General features: G+C 38.2%; 1 protein-coding gene across 1 annotated transcript; it reads left to right on the top strand.

Annotated features, from left to right (window-relative positions):
- The first annotated feature begins 6,138 nt into the window (after positions 1-6,138).
- Positions 6,139-13,693, top strand: pamr1a (peptidase domain containing associated with muscle regeneration 1a). The gene is made up of 11 exons (XM_082161858.1): positions 6,139-6,469; positions 7,407-7,583; positions 7,922-8,047; positions 8,160-8,274; positions 8,706-8,923; positions 9,231-9,422; positions 9,729-9,920; positions 10,886-10,952; positions 11,053-11,282; positions 11,597-11,964; positions 12,363-13,693. The coding sequence occupies exons 1-11, from the start codon at positions 6,337-6,339 to the stop codon at positions 12,915-12,917; spliced, it is 2,373 nt and encodes a 790-aa protein (XP_082017984.1). The 5' UTR covers positions 6,139-6,336; the 3' UTR covers positions 12,918-13,693.
- Positions 13,694-16,480: the final 2,787 nt, after the last annotated feature.

The raw sequence follows: 16,480 nt of genomic DNA, 5'->3' as shown, positions 1-16,480 counted from the left end.
ACTTGTCTTTCAACATTAGCTGCAGTATTTGTTTACACAGGGAGTAAACGCTTCAGTGAGGTCTCTAGCGACATATCCGTTACATGGCGTGATTAGTTGGCGGGTTGTTACTTAAAGGTGCACTCAGTGATTTTTGCTAATTCAAAAGTTTACACATAAAGAAATGAACAGCACTTTTCAGAAATATTATTTAAATGATGCAGATGTACACACATGTAAGCTTAAGATTCATGTCATAACCCATCAAAATGTTTTTTTTTTTTGTTTTTTTTTTTGACATGAATTGGGTTGCAGCCATCAAATGTAGGCCTACCACCAAACTGACTTCACGTGACCAGTGACATGTAGTTAAAAAAGTTATGTGCCCTTCAAGTGAAGCTGGAAATCTTAATTAAGAGTTGCAAGCACATGAATGACCAAGCAAAGTCGTAGTGGGAAACTTGGAATTAGATGATACATCAGTTTGTCATATCATTTTGAAACATGGCGGAAACACTGATCTATAGGCTATTAGATATAATCTATCCACCTTTAATGCTCAGTGGGTGGAGTCATTTGTAACTTGAATGTTGTGTGAGGCCGGTGTCATCCACTTCAAGGTATTTTATCTGTACAAAAACAGTCTGTTGTACGGTGGCCGAGAGAGCTCAACGCGCTGCAACTGAAGAAAACACATGCAAATAGAAAAACACCTGCAAATTAAGAAAACATCTTCATCAGTTTCACAACACATGTGTGCTCCAAATACTCACAACACAACCAAATACAGAAACGCGCTGCAAAAGTTCACAACACAACCAAATACAGAAACGCGCTGCAAAAGTTCACAACACAACCAAATACAGAAACGCGCTGCAAAAGTTCACAACACAAACAAATACAGAAACGCGCTGCAAATAGAACAGAACACAACGGAGATGTTTCTGGGGAACCCAATAAGTGACGGACCCGGCTGGGACGTGCTTACAGCTGTCTACTTTTATTATTATTTAATTTTTTTGCAAAACATACAGAGATGACACGTTTATGACATACAACTTTGTATACAATATACAAAATGTATTTACAATATGTTCAATGTCATAAGAATACTAAAAAGAACAATGAGCTGAAGACTAAAATAAATAAATAAAAAAAGAGAGAAAAAGAACATGAGGGAAAGACATTAATCTATACATCAGTTACATTGTACACATTTTGTCATGTTATGTTAAAATAAGTTTCATAAGAAATGTTAGAATGCAGCTAGGGTCCAAATATATGAGACAGCAAGTTTTAAAGTTGAGACACTCACACACAGATATAACGCATATTTTAAAAACTTTGTTGTATAAAATGTATATTTATTTGCAACAGTTATGTTAACAGCAATAATACTATATTTCTGGTAAGAACAGCTATTCAGCTGATGGACACGCGCTGCGTTGTCATGGGAACATCCCAGGTGAAAATAATGAGGGAAATATTACGTTGCCTTTCGTTGCTCCCTTCATCAACATAATGGCACACAAGTGCCCCGCTCCCTCCAAAGTGCCCAATTCAAGGGCTCTGCCGTCTGCCCTTTTAAGAGTCCGTCCATCACTTATTGGGTTCCCCGGAAACATTTCCGTTGTGTTCTGTCCTATTTGCAGCGCGTTTCTGTATTTGTTTGTGTTGTGAACTTTTGCAGAGCGTTTCTATATTTGGTTGTGTTGTGAGTATTTGGAGCACACATGTGTTGTAAAACTGATGAAGATGTTTTCTTAATTTGCGGGTGTTTTTCTATTTGCATGTGTTTTCTTCAGTTGCAGCGCGTTGAGCTCTCTCGGCCACCGTACTGTTGTGCTGCTTGATATTGCAAACTGGTATTTGTTATCATATTATTTTAATTAATCGTAATCGTAAACACTGGTTTGTAGGGCAAATTAGTTATTCTTCTAGTTACCTATATAGCTGCTAATAGAAGTCTTGCACATTCACAAAAAAATTGCTTACATCCACATTGCAAAATAAGGTGGATATATAGAGATCAGTAAGCAGAAAGCAAGACTGTAGTGAATAATGTAAAGTGAATCACTCAACTTTCACAGTTTGCTTTACAAAACAAAAACATTTAGTTGCGATAGCATGCATTTATTGTACATTGTAGTTATTTGGGCTTATTGTTCACAATTAGATTTCAATGTTTTGTTTAGGCTGCTTCCCTGTTTTTTCCAATTTGAATGCGGGACATGTTGTACATTAATTAATTGATTAATTTATATAGTTATATGATTTATACAGTTATATCATTTATACATTAATGGATTAATTTATATAGTGCGCTCAGCCAGTGCTCAAGGCAAACATAAAAATGCATCTAAACAAACCAACACTCTATAAAAGTCCGTAAAATAGGGCACCATGTGCACAACGCGTGTTAATATGAAGGAGTTTTCCATATTGATTTTTTACAGGTCTTTTACTTTACTTTACTTCTTGCATTGCATTGTGTTGTGTGTTAGAGTTAAAGAAAATGCCCATAAACATGGATAATGTCCTGGCAGAAAATTACCAGTACCTTTTCTGTTTTTTACAGTGAAAAAAATCAGATAATGTAACAACAAACGTATATAGTGTAGTGTACGTACAACAGTCACAACATTACTACTGAGTCCGAGTTAACAGATTAGTCCAGAGTGATGGTATGGATCAGTATGTGTGCGATCCACCAGTCAGTCCAAACACAGTGAGTTTGAAAGGAAACATAAAATGTCCAAACAAGCATTCCCTGCTAGAGTCATGATGAGACAATCTGCAGATCTCACACCACAGATTGGGAATAAATGTCGGAACATCAAGCGCCAAGCATAAACACATGATGGTCACTGTTGCCACACTGCAAAATGCATCCAACTCAGCCACAGCAATGAGAGAACTCACATAGACCAGTGGATTGCGACAGGCAGTCATGTACCAGCACACACTAACAATGTTCAAAATGGCTGAGATTGACTCCAAGAATGATAATTACATAGATGTGTCGTATATTGAAAAGTAACAAAAGATAAAATCTTAAGGTCGTGAACAAACTTCATGCATCCATTCCAGTAGGTGTCAGTATAAAATTCAAGAACACTGGTAGTATTGGCACAAGTAAGAGCCAGCTGAATGTAAAAACTTACTGAATGCACCTTTAAATAACACAAATTATTGAACAAAGATATTTCTAACATTTAAAGACCAATGCTGGTGTCTTTAAAACTGGTTTGATGTGGTAATAGCAAAACATTATGTTTTGGCTTGTTACTTGAATGCACTGCCAGACATACAGCTGGTCAGCTCATGTTCTCAAAATGTCTGGCATGGAGCATGAAAAGCTGCAGGTGTTGTGCCTAAATCCTCCCCCTGCCACCATTCTGTCACTCTTCAGATGAAAGCGCGCACACTGATGTTGGAGCTTTGCACCTGCTGGGAAGACTAGGATATGTTGTGATAGTGTGTTGGTCTAGAATGGGATGTTGGTATGGTGGAACATAGCCAGACCAAATCAAAATCACAGAACTGTTACTAGTGTAAATGTTAAGAACTTATTTGTTCAGCGAATACACAAAACGCAATTATTCTGTAAAACCCTGTTGCTTTGGTAGCCTATATGCCCTCAAGATAACAAATATGCACTGTCAATGAAAACCAATCATGCCTACGTATTTGTATGGAGATGTTGTGTTGTATTATGGCTGGCAGCATTGACAAGGGGGTCTGCCTTTTACAGGTTTTGTTTTTCATCCTGGCCAATTTGTCTGAAAGGATATTGGTTCAGAGACAGTGAGCTGGTCTTTGAGAACCGATTTGAGTTGTCTGTCATCAGCTTGAAAGGCATCAGACAGGTCCAGCAGAATGAGGATTGTTGGTTTTGAGGCACTGTAGGATTTCATTGAGATCAGTGAAGCCTCTCTGGAATGTCCAGTTTTGAAGCTAGACTACTGAAGAAAACACTGGGCAGAAGAAAGCCCTGACTGACAAGAACTCAGGATAACAAAACTAAAAAAATAAACCTTAATAAAATATTTGTTAGACTGTTTGTCTGCTCCAGGCTGCTTGATCACATGACAATTCTCAAACATAATCACCAGGACCATATTAATCACTTAGACAGGTATTATAATTGTGATTTAACAAAGCAAATAATAAGCGGCAGAAGCTTTAGGTGATTTTGGCAATTAATCTGAAAAACTATACTTGTACATTTATTTATTTAGCAGATGCTTTTATCCAAAGTTGCTTACGAATGAGGGACATCATAAACAATTTGTCATACATTAAAACGACTACAGTATGTAGACAGTTCACTCCATATTCCATTCTACTCTATTCAAATGGGTTTTATGGTCCATTAATCTTTTACTTTGTGGATGCAAATAAGAACAGGTGGTATAAAAAAAAAGGAGCAGCACTAAAATATAGTGACTAAATTTTGCAGAGCTGCACAGAGTGTGTGCCAAAGTGGCAAAGCACCAAAGTGTTCCCTCAATGTTCTTTCTCATTGGAAATGCACATCTTAGAGAACTTTGTCCAGAATGTCCATGAATATTTTAGAAAGAGGCCCTTTTCCCCTTCAGACTGCCCTGGAGCAAGAGATGCTAAGTAGAACACACCATCATCAGAAACGGTTCTTAAATGTTTCTTATTTGGTAGTTAACTCTAACTCAAAACATCCAGAGGCAAGTTTTGGCTTTCAATAAGTGATTACAGTCTACATATCATAAGTTACGTATATAAGGATATAATCCAATATTGCATAGATATTGATGGATTGCCCCTGAACAGAAATAAGAAGTTTGTGATAATCGAAACAATCGTTCAAATATTACTTTAAAACTACCAACAAGATTCCTAAAATATTTATTTGAAAATATGTTTTATACTCTGTCCTTTCTGTGGAATTTTGCCTGTATATAGTTGCTACAGCTGAAACAAATTAAATGTCAGGGTTGCATGTAAAACTTCTGACAAAACCTCAAAAAACATAACAAAACAAGATTATATAGATACTTTTAGTGAGTTTGAAATGTATTGTATGTACTGTTGAACAGTTTCCTTGTTACCAGATCTGACGCTACTTCAATATGACGGTTGTACAACTGATAAACATTCTGAGGACATTATAACATCTTAGAATTTTTTTTCAATATGCACACGAAAAGGATTTTAGGAGGGTTTTATTTGTAAGAATTGATACTGTATGGTATAGCGAGAGTGGAAACAGGCAGTGATAAAAAAAATAAACTAAAAAACATGGATAGTGAGATCTGAGATCATTTTAGAATACTTTTCTAATTATAAATAGGTGAGATCAACTGTTATTTACAAGTATGATCATTTAAAAACAGTTTTTTTAGTTTTATAATGTGTTTGTGCTGTGTGTCTTGTGACACATGTTAATCATCACAGTCATTCGAGCAGGGGGGTTTTCTTCATTCGGACAGAATGAGTGTATTTGGGAACAGTTAACAACATGGAAACTCGGTTTCCATGGGAGCTCAAAACAAACTGGGGAAATGTTTTCCTCTTTAGTTTGTCATGCTCAACCGTTCTACCAAACACAATCCCTCACATCTGTATCTTTGGAATCAACCTTAAAAAAAAATCTTATATCAAAAGTAAAATCTGCAGCAGAAGGCTGAAACTAAGTCTAAGAAAATAAATACTCCAAATGGAGAAACAGATGGGGGAGGGGTTTGTGTGTGTGTGTGTGTGTGAGAGAGAGAGAGAGAGAGAGAGAGAGAGAGAGAGAGAGAGAGAGAGAGAGAGAGAGAGAGCACAAATGAAAGAATGGTTCTCAGAGTCAGTCATTTGCTGCAGTGAAATGACGCCTTTATAATCAGGACATGTGCCTTGGACATATATAGATGTACATTTCACTTTTTTTTCAACAGGGCTTAGTCAGTACATAAATTATTACCTAAATTATTATTAAGACTCCTCTAGAAACTACATTTACAGTTGAAATTCCAACGTTTTTTCCAAGCTGCTACAACAATTTGGTTTGTTTCCAGATCAGTATTGAGAGGAATATTTAGAAGTAACTTAGTAACTGTGTCTAGCAAATAGACAAACATGACATTGGTAGGATAATGGGTTAAAGGTTTCCCCTTGCTCTGTATCAAACTCCTTACGTCACAACAACATTTGAGCAGTGAAACTGTAACAGACTGTAAATTGAAGGAGAGACTGAGAGAATAGTATAACAGAAAGAAGCTATAGAAACTGTCTGAGAGAGAGAGGGAGAGGAAAGACAGAGAGACTGAGGGGGTTCTAATCACTGGCCTCATGTTGCAGGAGTTCATTTGACACAACAGAAGTCTTGGCAGAAGAATGCTCTTTCCCACAGGCCAGCTGGCTGTGAGCGCAGGGATATGGATGTCCCCTAAGTGTGGATACCTCTCTTCGCTCCCTATCCTTCTTTATCTTCTTCAGCTTTTAAGCACTGGGGCATCTTGGCCAAATGGTAAGAGTTTTGCAAGGACTGTAACATTTACTTTTGATGAATGTGTTTCTCTGACACAAACACTGTTATTGCAATGCGCTGTGCAATTTAAATACCACAGCCACTGGAAAGTATGTGTATATGACAGCATGTTTAGTCCTTATAACAGCACTTAATGTTAGTCTGCAGGTTACTTTCAGTTAAAGAGTGCTTTAAAGATCAGAGAAGCGTTCCCTAAGTCCCAGTTGACTTTTTTTCATATCTGAATCTGTTTAAATATTCATGACAAGTTGTCCTTGTGTTGCTTGCAAATTTTAGATATTCTTTATCCGCATTGTTTAAAATATCACTTTTAATTAATGGTCAGTTATATTTAATGTTTAGTAGACCTGAGTACATGTGCCTAACATGCGTAAATCTCTTTGGACATTTTCTCACAAATGAGAAAAACAGACATGAGATAAATCCACCAGGAAATGACTATGTAAACTCAAAGACAGCAAGACAGACAGGAATCTTGCTAGAGTAGGTTATAATTTTGGCACTGTTGCACAATTTTCACAGTTGCTCATCTTAATTATGGTCACAGCAAAACCCTTGATGGGTGTTGAAATATCACAGACTATAATTACAAGACTGGTAGTCAGATCTATGACAGAGGCATGACTCGGAGACACCGTTGAGAACTTAAAGATAGTTTGGTTGCACACAGCATCATAAACTTTTACATTTTTGTCTGGCACAATATTACCTCACAAACCTTCACATCTGTTTTTGCTAACTGATTGTTCAAATAATGACTGAATTGGTGACTTATTTTTCCTCTAACATGCCAAATGAAACTTATCACAGAGAACACTTGATTTGAAGAAGGCACCATTCACGTAAAGTCAGCAACATGAATTCTAGAAAAGCAGGCAAGACATTCTGTTTCTGACTTCTTGTCTGCTTGATTTAGTTTTTAGGTCGCAGGAGGATAAGTGTCCCAGCCCACAGTGGAACGCCATGTGTCGTACCTGCTGTGAGTACGAGCAGATTGCATGTAAGTGCCCATCTCAGGGAACAAAAGTGGGCTACGCTGTACCCTGCTGTCGAAATGTTCTGGATGAGTGTGACCCCTGCATCCTACACCAGGGTAAGACGGAACACAACTCCAACTTTACATAACCTGCAAGTGTATTTTTTTCAACTCGAGCAGTTCAAATGATTGGATTTATATTGCATATTATACATCTGTGTCAAATAGATTTTTTTTTTTTTTTTTTTTATGTATGATTTTCTGCATAGTTTAGTTTCTTTATTTATGCTCTCCACTATCTATCTATCTATCTATCTATCTATCTATCTATCTATCTATCTATCTATCTATCTATCTATCTATCTATCTATCTATCTATCTATCTATCTATCTATCTATCTATCTATCTATCTATCTATCTATCTATCTATCTATCTATCTATCTATCCACTAAGGTTGCAACATTTTTGACAACTGCAAGACTTGCAACAATGGCACCTGGCAGGCCAAGGATGATTTCTACATCATCGGCAGGTACTGCACAGCATGCCGTCAAGGATGGTCTGGTGGAGACTGTCTCAGTGAGTCTTTCGGTTCTTTCCAGAATCTATCATTAAGTTTAACTCAATTGCTTTTTATGTTGTCACAAATATGTCAATAAATTTAGACACACACTCTATTCGCCAACTTTAGCATGTGGAGAAGTTATACAGAGACCCCAGGGTCATGTGACTTTAGAGAGTTATCCAATCAATGCCAAATGTGAATGGACACTACAAGTTGGCAGAGGAGCAACGATGGAACTCAGGTAGCTACTATAAATGCTACAAAGCTGATGAATAATAAATTGGGTTTCACTTTATTTTGATGGTTCCTTTAACACATTCTGTTGACTTTAAGTAACGTTGCACCTACATGTCTACTAACTCTCATTAGAGTGTTAGTAGAGTATTAGTAGACTGGGTTGGGTTAGATAAGTTGACATGTAGTTGCTTAGTAGAATGTCTGTTGGGGAGCATCATAACAAAGTGTTATCAGATATTAACCAGACAGTCTACTAATACTCTAATGAGAGTTAGTTGACATGTAGTTGCAAAGTTACTTATAGTGAACAGAATGTTCAACATTGACCATCAAAATAAAGTGTTACCATAAATTGCAGTTTAAACATTTCCCAATTGAATTAGTTTGAAGAAACTATTATATTGCAAATATATACAGTATGTTTTTTCAATGCAGGTTCTCAATGATTAGCCTGGAATCTGACCATAGTTGTCGATATGACTATGTAGAGGTACGAGATGGGGACAGTCTGAAGTCACCTGTGATTGGCAGATACTGTGGGGATGATAGCCCTTCACCAATCAGAAGCTCTGGAAACTCTCTGCATATTCTTTTTGTGTCAGATGGCTACAATAACTATGATGGATTTTTTGCCACATTCCAAGAAGTATCAGGTACAAAATAGCTGTACACTTTATTTACTTGTTTGTTTTTATTTGAGCATATTTTATTTGCAGTTCATTCATTTATAATAATTTGGTTATCAGATCCTGAACCATACAGCTAATTTCCTAAATGCAGGCATATGCATGCATATGATATGTTTTCTCTAATTTTAAAGACCTCGTTGAGGCTTTTTATTGTTTTTGCTGAGTGGGCTTCATGGTAGAGAGTTTACTTTAAAAGTCATCTCAGCAAAAAAATCTGTTTAATTTTTAATGCTTACATATTGCATCATAACATTTTATTGCTTTTCACAAGGGCAAACACCACCTCTCTGTGCAACCCCCCAGAAGCCTGCACACGGAGATATCTTCCTGCGGTACAAGGAAGGTGACATCCTCAGCTCGGTTCAGTACCTTTGCTATAAACCGTACAAGCTCAAGGGAGCATCTCAGCGGGCATGTCTTCCCAATGGCACTTGGAGTGGAAGTGCTCCTGTGTGCATAAAGGGTACGCTGACTCTTATGTAGTTATGACAACTGCTTTTGGTATTACACCCTTTGAGAATGACAAAGCTGCTTACCATCAGAGTCAGGTGTGCCCGTGTGCCTGGGAGTCGTGCTTCTCAGAACTTGAGATCATAGAACGTCAGAATGTCTTATTGAGATCTTTCTGCATTTTAAAATGTATGAAAAATATATGTATTTTAAATGCATACAATGCTCTAAAAATATATTTTAGTTAGTAGAAAAAAGGCTGCCGGATCATTGCAAATTTCAGTGACTTCAGAGTTCTACTGCCATTTTTTATTTACAGAAGTGATCATAAAAGAATGCCCCACTCCACCAGAAGTGCACAATGGATACTCAGCAGAGGTTTCAGGCTCTGATGGCAGAATAAAATATGTGGAATATTTCTGCAATAATACGTACATTCTCAGTGGGGACTCGAAAAGAACATGCCAGAAGAACGGGACCTGGAGCGGCAGTCAGCCCCTCTGTGTCAGAGGTATCGTCTCTTGTTCAAATTTCAAATCAATTATAAAATATCTTACACTTTATTGTTAATGTGTCCTGGCCAAACATGTTACATGTATTTACTACAGTAATAACTATAAATTAGGCATAATTACATGCAACTAACTAACCCTAAACCAAACGCTAATCCTACCCTAACCCTATAGTAAGTAGATGTAGTTAATATTACTCAGTACTTAAAGTGCAGAATATTCCAGAATATTCCCTTTTAATACAGTGGCCAGGTGGTATTTATAGCATAGGGGTGGGACGCTTTAAATTCTAGAGAGCATTTGATTGGACAGAAGATATGATGAGAAGCTTAAGTCCGTGGTGATGTCATAAAAATCATGATCCATTTTAGCGGAAGTGATAGACTGTAAGTTTTGAATGCTCATATCTTATATGCTTATATTATTTTGGATCACACCAGCTTATTCATAACCTTAAGGCTAACATATTTATACTAATAGCTAAAAAACTTAAATTCTGATTTCAGGGGGCCTTTAAAAATAGCATAAAGGCCCGTACACACCGGGACGAATATCGGCGCGCGTTATTCGCCAGCGTTTTTCAACGCGTTTTTTGTGTTTACACCCAAGCGATTTTCGCTGACGATGAGCCGAGTGAACATGCAAATTCATTCCCTGACATTAGATGGCGCTTAATGTAAAACAGAAATACAATACCACTCCATAACAGTCTATACTCTGCAATACCACTCCATAATAGTTCTCTTTTATCAAGATTTTTGTAGTCGCTGTCGCGTTTGTCATATAGTTCTTTATTCCGACTAATAAATTATTATTTATTAAATTAATAAATTAATAGGTGTGTACGGGCCTTTATATGGGCACTTTACATGTATAATTACACTGTACAGGGACACATTACAATAAAGTCTAACCAATATCTTTTGTTCACTCTGTGAACTTGAACACCTAAACTGTTTTACAGCCTGTAGAGCACCTAAAGTTTCAAAACTTGTGCGACAGAAGGTTTTAAAATACCAACCTCCTTCCAGGTAGACTTTTTTTTTTCATTCCTTTGTGACAATGTGATATAAAACTCGTAAAGTTGTTTTAAAGACTTCTGGATCCTCATTTTATCCCTTTAATTGGTAGGAAAAGTCCAGTCCACAAGCTGTACTCTGCATCCAGTCAGGGAGGGACTGACGCAGACTTGCTGGGGAAAGTTTTTCCTGTTTTCGGAGATTTGCCATCAACTTTCCATTATGTGTATACCAGCATAGAATATGAGTGTGTTTCAGCGCTTTACAAGCCCTCTGGCAGTGCACGCCGCACATGCCTAAAGACTGGCAAGTGGAGTGGTCGTCATTTCTCCTGTTCACCAGGTGGGGGAAGCACTAACACATTTACAGCATGTTTTGGAACCAGATTTCCTATTTACAAATATTTTCTATGTACTAATAACCCTGACAGATGTAAGCTGACAGTACAGCACTCAATAGCACTAATTTTAAATATATTTCATAATATGTAATATTAATAATATATATATATATATATATATAATTGCAATAATAAACTTGTATATTTAATCTTTATTTTTTTATAAATTTTTTATACCAAAGCTGGCATTCACTTATTAATATGATATGATTAGAAATTAGTGCCAGAACTCACTCTGGCACTCCTTCTCTTCTAGTATGTGGTAAATTGCCACCTGCCAGTCCCCAAAATTTAACAGAGATCCACTGGCCATGGCTTGCTGCCATATATACCCATCTGCACAATGCCAGTCCTCTTATGGCAAGAACCAAAAGACGGGGGGACACGTTTGCCATAGATGAGGAAGAAGAAGGGGAGGGGGAGGAGGAAGAATGGAAGAAGGACCAGAGATGGCAGCTTGTCTGCAGCGGGGCTCTGGTGAACCAGCACTGGGTCGTGGTGGCTGCTCATTGTGTGGCGGAGCCTGGACGAACTGAAGCTCTCAGTGCAGATGATCTAAATGTAGTGATGGGGAAACGTTACCTCAGCGACCTCAGAGAGAACAAGAGACTACAGCACATACAAGTAAGAGCTTTCAGACTACACTAAAAACAGTCATGCTTGTAGAAGTTCCTCTAGAACCTCAGATACTCTATATTACAGTACCAATGCAATTCAAACATGCCCTATTTAGTTTATCTTATTTGTGAGTTACATTTAAATAAATTGCATGTAACATTGCCGAAATAACTCCTGACATTAATAGAATGAGATCTTTCCATAAATCAAACAGCATTTCCATATTTTGTGTCTTGGAAAGTTCTTGGAAAGCCCAAAGCCATACAGAGGATACTGCAGACTAAATATACGCATTAAAACTAATCTATGATTAGGCTTTGCCAAGAAGTCTGTAGGATTATTTACTTCTCAAACCGACCAGCCTCTTTCAGTGCATGTCTTTCATCATATCTGTTCCCACACAGATTGCTCAGATCTTGATCCATCCAAACTACGATCCACATGTCTTAGACTCCGACGTGGCCATTCTGAAGCTGGTGGACAAAGCTCGAATCAGTGAGTATGTGTCCCCTGTTTGCCTGCCGCGTCTGCAGGGTGGCGAGATCACTGCAAAGCAGGCCATCCTCACTGGTTGGCCCATGTCAGGCCAACACAGGACACACACAGACTCAGAGTCGGTCCGGACCGGACTGATAGATGTAGCTGATGTGGTGAAGTGCGAAAAACAATATGGCAAACACGGTGTCCCGATAAGTATGACTGACAACATGCTATGTGGACGGCAACATCCACTCAGCCCATCTATGATCTGCCCTTCTGAAACTGGAGGGATCATCCTTTCACCTTCTGCTGACTCCCAACTCACTTTAGGGCTGGAGTACACTGATTCTAATCGTTCTTGGGAACTGCTGGGGTTAGTGAGCTTCGGATATGATCTGCAGGATTGTAATCCAAATATGTACACCATCTACACACGGGTAGCTAACTTTAAGAACTGGATTGAAAAGAACATTGCATAGAGCTCTAGATTAAATATTGTACAGCAATTGTCTGTACAGCATTTTCCATGTTTTAGATCATAGACAGTGGAGATTATATATTTGCCCTTTTCTCTTTCCTTTGACAGTGAATTGTTCTGGCAGAAATTATATTGCACAAAAATCATATGTTCATCGATGAGAGAAAGTGTGACACTTGTGATTTCACAACTAGTTTATGGCCTTGCGTGTGGGTGAGGATATGTTTTTGCATGGTAAAATTAAGAGGATGCGTTCCATGTAAATTCAGTCACTGGGTTTGCAGGCCTTAGCTTGTCTTTGGTCTCTCTTCAAGATGTTTCACAACCTATTGTGCTCATATTTTTTACACACACATGTATTTACACTTGTCTTTTGTGCAGCCCTTGTCTTCTTAAATTGGGACTCTGTATTTATTATTCAAAATGTTTTTAATTAAATGAAGTTTGAGGAACACAATGTGGCATTTACTGTTTTTAGCTATTTTTGCAGATAGTTTTATCCAAAGATTACAGTGACAACCCCCTGGGGCAACCTGAGGTTAAGTTCCCTCCTTAAGGACACACTGGTTTTAGCTCATGGCTCATTCCTTACAGGAATCAAACCAGCAACCTTCCTAGTGTTGACCACTAAACCACACTAAAATCACACTAATGATATATGATGCTATTATGGTGAAACATAGGGGTTTCTCAAATCTATCAAAATCTAAGTTTTTTATATTCACTGTATATGTAAACTTCTGTTCAAACAGTAACTCAAATAAACACTTGTTACAACCGGTGTGCAGAAGAGCATCTCTGATCACACAACATGTCCAACCTTGAAGCAGATGGGATACAGCAGAAGACTACACCCGGTGTCAACTAAGAATAGGAAACTGAGGCTTCAATTTGCACAACTCACCAAAATTGGACAATAGAATATTGGAAAAATGTTGCCTGGTCTGATGAGTCAAATTTTTTTGCTGCGACATTCAGATGGTAGGGTCAGAATTTGGCGTAAACGACATGAAAGCATTGATCCATCCTGCCTTGTATCAACGGTTCAGGCTGGTGGTGGTGTTATGGTGTGGGGGTTATTTTCTTAGCACACTTTGTGCCCCGCGTGGTATAAGCGACTACACGGCTTACGTGGGACGTTAAGAAGGTTACGATGTAGTGAGGGCACTTGTTACCTGGCACGCAGCAGCTTGCCGACATCTGCATCGCCAGACTTTGTTACCTGGTTCAGCTACAGTAGTTGTGGCATTTTCCATAGGGACCTCTAGTGTCACTACATAGACACTATGTGAAGTGAGTGACGGTGACGGATGGGAAACATCTTGGTTACTATTGTAACCTCTGTTCCCCGATGGAGGGAATGAGACGTATTGTCCCTCTTGTCATAGAACTGAACTACCCGCTGAAATGCCCGGTACACTGTCTCGGCTCCTCAGCACAAATGAATGCATGGAATGAGTGGATGCAAGCCACCTCATGTTATACCCATATATCGGAGTGGCATGCAAATTCCATTGCCTTTTATGAAGTATCAGAGGTGTTTGGGGTTCCCATATGCAGCCCCTAGTGTCATTAGATCGACACTACTGTACGTCTATCACAACATCATCAAAGATATACATTACAATAGTAGCCAAGACAGGCTAATGTCATTTAATGACATTTCATTTTTTATGTCATTAAATGGAGCTTTTAGTAATTTTAAACATGAAATATCACTGAGAAGGCCTCTGTTCTCATGCACTACTAATTGTTTGATTTGGTTAGATGGATTTGATAGCATCTGTGCTTAGATCATGAGAAGCCCCTGCCAATTTTTCTCATGTTAGGCCAGGGTCTGCACACAATTGAAAGGTCATCACAGGTCAAGATTGTGTTTCTCTAAAATAATGCAAAGTTTAGGTCATTATCCCCCAGTGTCACAGACAAGGCTTAAGCTAGTCCCAGACTAAAATGCATGTTTGAACTGTTTTAACTGAAAGCAACTTGCACCGACATATTAAAATATGTCAGTGCCATTGTTTTGTCTCAAGATGCACACCAGTAATTTTTATAAAAGTTACTTAAATGCCCTAACTGAACTAAGGCCTAATCCTGGCTTCGTCTAAGCCCTGTCTGTGATACTGGGCCTATGTCTCCATAGAAAGAACCAAGCATTCTGCATTAATGTATAACACAGTTTTTCCATGGTCATATGCAAATAATCACACACACAATTTCATATAGTTAGGATCTCATTTACAGATTTTGCTGAATCTATTTTGCATAAACGTAGCTGGAGTGCCGGAGTAGTCAGAGTGTTTGACTCTTGCATTGTCAATACAAGATCTTGACCAAAAATGTATGGACCTCTTGATGGAAATAACATCACAACATTTATTTCCATCAAGAGGTCCGTACATTTTTTGTCAAGATCTTGTATTGACAATTTCGAGTACTTTGTAAAGTCTACTCGTTTCGAGCACATCCCAACGACTTTCAAAGAATTTAAGGTCTGGACTCAAAGGTGCCAATTCATGAGTGAAAATTATTCTTCATATTCCCTCCCAACCATTCTTTTACTATTTGAGCCTGATGAATCTTGACATTGTCATCCTGGAATATGGTATGTCTCCATGATATGTCTTCCTACATGGTTGTTTAAGAAATGAAAAGCTACACACTCCATCAATTAGGGTTAGAAGAACTGTTCCCAAACATATAACATGCTAGAAACATAATAATCACAGCAATAATGATCATAGACTTAAATCCAAGCAGCTCTTTTTCTTTTCTTTTTTTTTTCTTTTTGGACAGGCAGTGAATAACACACTATATTCCACTGTGTGGTTCACTTCAGTCTCAGATAGACTTGAACAATTCAATAATTGTGTGTACAATGCAAAAGTGTAGCATCATGATACTGGGTATCCCTGGGAGTTGTTCTCTGTTTTCCACACTCTTCTGTAATGTTGTGCATCTGAAAATAGAAAGTGTAGGAGCTTGCTAATCTGTTACTACCGATAACCTGCAAGGGTCCTGACCTTATGCCTGTGCATGTGACTGCTTTTATGTGTGTGTGTGGGGGGTGGGTGCGTGCGTGCGTGCGTGCGTGCGTGCGTGCGTGCGTGCGTGCGTGCGTGCGTGTGTGTGTGTGTGTGTGTGTGTGTGTGTGTGTGTGTGTGTGTGTGTGTGTGTGTGTGTGTGTGTGAGAGAGAGTGTTACGTATGCACAGAATCTGATGGATGTTATAGTGAAATGGGGGTTATAAAGCAGGGCAAGTCTAGGCAGAGCTATGTTTATGTCTATGGTTTCTAGGTTTGTCTGTTTATTTAAAATCTTTTTTTCTAAAGATAATCTCAGGAACAGTGAGAATGATATCCTGCTTCATCCAAAGATTCGACTTGAAAGTATTTTTCTCCTTTGAAAGTTTGTGCTTCATACTTTTATGTACTTAGTTGACTCATACTTAGCAAATAGTCTTTAAATGCATTTGCTAAGAATTGTGAAAAGTGTGTTAAAGTGTTAAAGCCTTCCTCTCAGTAATGACAAACATTGCAGAATTTATTTACTCTGACTAATAAT

Source organism: Leuciscus leuciscus, assembly GCF_965113295.1.
Source record: "Leuciscus leuciscus genome assembly, chromosome: 2".
Classification (NCBI taxonomy): Eukaryota; Metazoa; Chordata; class Actinopteri; order Cypriniformes; family Leuciscidae; genus Leuciscus; species Leuciscus leuciscus.
This window is presented reverse-complemented; position numbering and strand designations above follow the sequence as displayed.

Bases quoted from the DNA above. Each gene is read 5' to 3' on its own strand.
- pamr1a (XM_082161858.1), top strand. From the start codon at position 6,337: ATGCTCTTTCCCACAGGCCAGCTGGCTGTGAGCGCAGGGATATGGATG. The intron at 8,048-8,159 runs GTGAGTCTTTCG...CGCCAACTTTAG, and splicing joins GTCTGGTGGAGACTGTCTCA to CATGTGGAGAAGTTATACAG. The intron at 8,275-8,705 runs GTAGCTACTATA...TTTTCAATGCAG, and splicing joins GGAGCAACGATGGAACTCAG to GTTCTCAATGATTAGCCTGG.